Source organism: Nicotiana tabacum, chromosome 5, assembly GCF_000715075.1.
Source record: "Nicotiana tabacum cultivar K326 chromosome 5, ASM71507v2, whole genome shotgun sequence".
Lineage (NCBI taxonomy): Eukaryota > Viridiplantae > Streptophyta > Magnoliopsida > Solanales > Solanaceae > Nicotiana > Nicotiana tabacum.
Window position 1 is genome coordinate 139,936,481 of NC_134084.1, and position 2,778 is coordinate 139,939,258.

The window sequence follows — 2,778 nt, forward strand, 5'->3', positions numbered from 1 at the left end:
ATTTGGGTGAGATTGATAGGGCTAGACATCAAATACTGGGGGCAAGCAGCTCTTACAAAAATTACGGGCCTGATTGGAAAACCACTAAAGGCAGATGCGGCTACTACTAACAAAGATAGATTAACATATGCAAGAGTACTAGTAGAGGTAAAGTTGAATCAGCAGTATCCATCAAGCATAAGATTTGAGAATGAGACAGAAAAAATAATTGAACAGGCAATTCACTATGAATAGAAACCTGTTCTATGTGGAAAATGCAAGAATTATGGACATGATGTGTATGAGTGTAGGAGATATATCCAAGAGGAAAAAGAGAAAAATGAGAATCAGCAAACAGTACAGAAGCAGGTAGTACAACAGAAAGAAGAGGAAAACATTCAGAATAATCAAGCGCAGCAAATGAGAATAGAACAACAACAGCAAGGAAAACAAGGGGATAATAAGCAACCAGAAAGGGGCAAGAATCCAGATCAAAACTATGGATATAGAGGGGAGAAATATATGAGCAAAGCAATGATAGTACAAGAAGTACCATTGAAGATAGGAAATACTTTTGATACACTAGGGCAACAACAAACAGAAGATATGGCAAGCACAAGTCAGACAGGATATCAGATGGTAACAATGGAAAAAGGTGTGGTAGGGAAAGAGGGGTTGTAGATGATAAGGGTGGGGGAAGCCCACCAAAGCATGGATAAAATTGGTTTTTGGAACACTAGGTGGCTAAATACTCCAGATAAACAGAAGGATATACATCTGTTTATGCATAACTCCCAGGTTGGATTATTTGGCCTCTTGGAAACAAAGGTTAAGAGAGCTAAAGCTCAAAAGGCTACTCTTAACCTATGTAATGTATAGATTTATAGTACAAATTTAAGTTAGCATAATGGAGGAAGAATATGGATCCTATGGAAATCGATGGTCTATGACATAAATATATGTAAAGTTACAGAACAGTTAATCCATTGTAGAGTTCATCATAGAGGAGATGGAAAGAATTTTCCAGTAACAATGGTGTATGCTTTCAATGATGCTGCTTTAAGGAGGAAACTATGGGGGATATTAAGGAGATATATGAGCAGATGGATGAACCATGGGCAATTATGGGTGACTTTAATTGTGCCCTGCATAAAGAAAAAAGGATTGAGAGTCCAATTACAATGGCAAAAATAAGAGAATTCAAGGAATGTGTGACAAAATATACACTGCAAGATATGAAATCTTCAGGAGCATTTTATACTTGGAATAATAAGCAGGGAGGTGCAGATAGAGTATACAGCAGAATCGATAGGGTGCTAATCAACAATGACTGGATATTAGCAATGCCAGATTCAGAGGTATTTTATAGGAATGAAGGGACATTTGATCACTGCCTTGCAATAATCAGATGTGTTGAAGATCAAAAGAAGCAACACATATTCAGATATTTTAATATGTGGAGCATTGCACCAAACTATAAGGAGAGAGTGAAGCAAGGCTGGAAAACCAATAAGAGGGGGACCAAAATGTATGAGTTAGTGGGAAAGTTAAAAAATTTGAAGGGAAAACTACAGCAGCTGAACAAGAAGAAATTCAGTCAAATAGAGAAGAAAGATGACCAAGCATATGAGAAACTAATGCAATGTCAACAAAAATTGCAGCAAGCACCTCTGAATCCGGAACTACAGAAGGAAGAAACAAGACTAATCAGGAAAACAAAAAGATTGAAGGAGGCAAAACATCAGTTTTTGAGACAGAAAAGCAAAGTGCAATGGCTGGAACAAGGGGACCTAAATACCAAATATTTTCACAGCATGATGAAAGCAAGAAGGAATATGAACAGGGTGTTCTCTATTACCGATGCAGAAGGAATCCATAGAACTGAAGTGGATGAAATTGCAAAAGCCTTTACTGTGTTTATACAAATCTGTTGGGCACCAGCAATAGGCAAAGGGAACATGTCAATAGCAGACTGATACAACAAGGGCCAATAGTTACAGAAAGACAAAGAAGAATGTTAGAGGAAGATTTCACAGAAAAGGAGATTAAAACAGCTTTGTGAGCAATTAATGGAGACAAATCACCAGGTCCAGATGGTTATGGAAGTAAGTTCTTCAAGGATAGCTGGGAGATATAGTAGATGCTATAATGGAATTGTTTAGAACAGGGGAGATACCAAAAGTACTGAATCATACAGTGATCACAATTATTCCAAAGAACTCACATGCAACTAATGTGGGTGATTACAGACCTATAGCAGGATGTAACACAATTTATAAGGTGATATCCAAGATGATGTGCAATAGGTTGAGAGAGATACTACCTACACTGATTTCTGCTAACTAGAGTGCATTCATAGCAGGAAGAACAATAGTGCAAAATGTATTGATATGTCAAGATCTGGTAAGACTGTACAAGAGGAAGAACACTACTCAGAGCTGCTTAATCAAGATTGACTTGAGAAAAGCATATGATAGTGTAGAGTGGTCGTTTGTGGAAGAGATGCTTCATGCAATGAACTTCCCTCAGAGATTCATAAAATGGATAATGACATGTATAACTACTACCAAATATAGTATTGCAATAAATGGAGGACTATATGGGAACGTAGCAGGAAAAAAAAGGTTTAAGATAAGGGGAACCCATTTCACCCTTACTTTTTGTAATTTGTATGGAGTACCTAACTAGAATTCTGAACAAAGTGGCTGATATGAGGGAGTTTGGGTATCATACGAAATGTAGGGGAATCAAACTGAATCACTTATGCTTTGCAGATGACATTTTGTTATTCTGTAAAGG

The 2,778-nt window shown here is 37.3% G+C and overlaps 1 protein-coding gene across 1 annotated transcript; it reads left to right on the forward strand.

The window, feature by feature from the left end:
- The first annotated feature begins 1,052 nt into the window (after nt 1-1,052).
- LOC142181001 (uncharacterized) lies at nt 1,053-1,955 on the forward strand. Its single transcript, XM_075253112.1, has one exon. It carries the CDS (start codon nt 1,053-1,055, stop codon nt 1,953-1,955), a length of 903 nt encoding a protein of 300 aa, XP_075109213.1.
- The last annotated feature ends 823 nt before the right edge of the window (nt 1,956-2,778 follow it).

Bases quoted from the DNA above. Each gene is read 5' to 3' on its own strand.
- LOC142181001 (XM_075253112.1), top strand. From the start codon at position 1,053: ATGGGGGATATTAAGGAGATATATGAGCAGATGGATGAACCATGGGCA.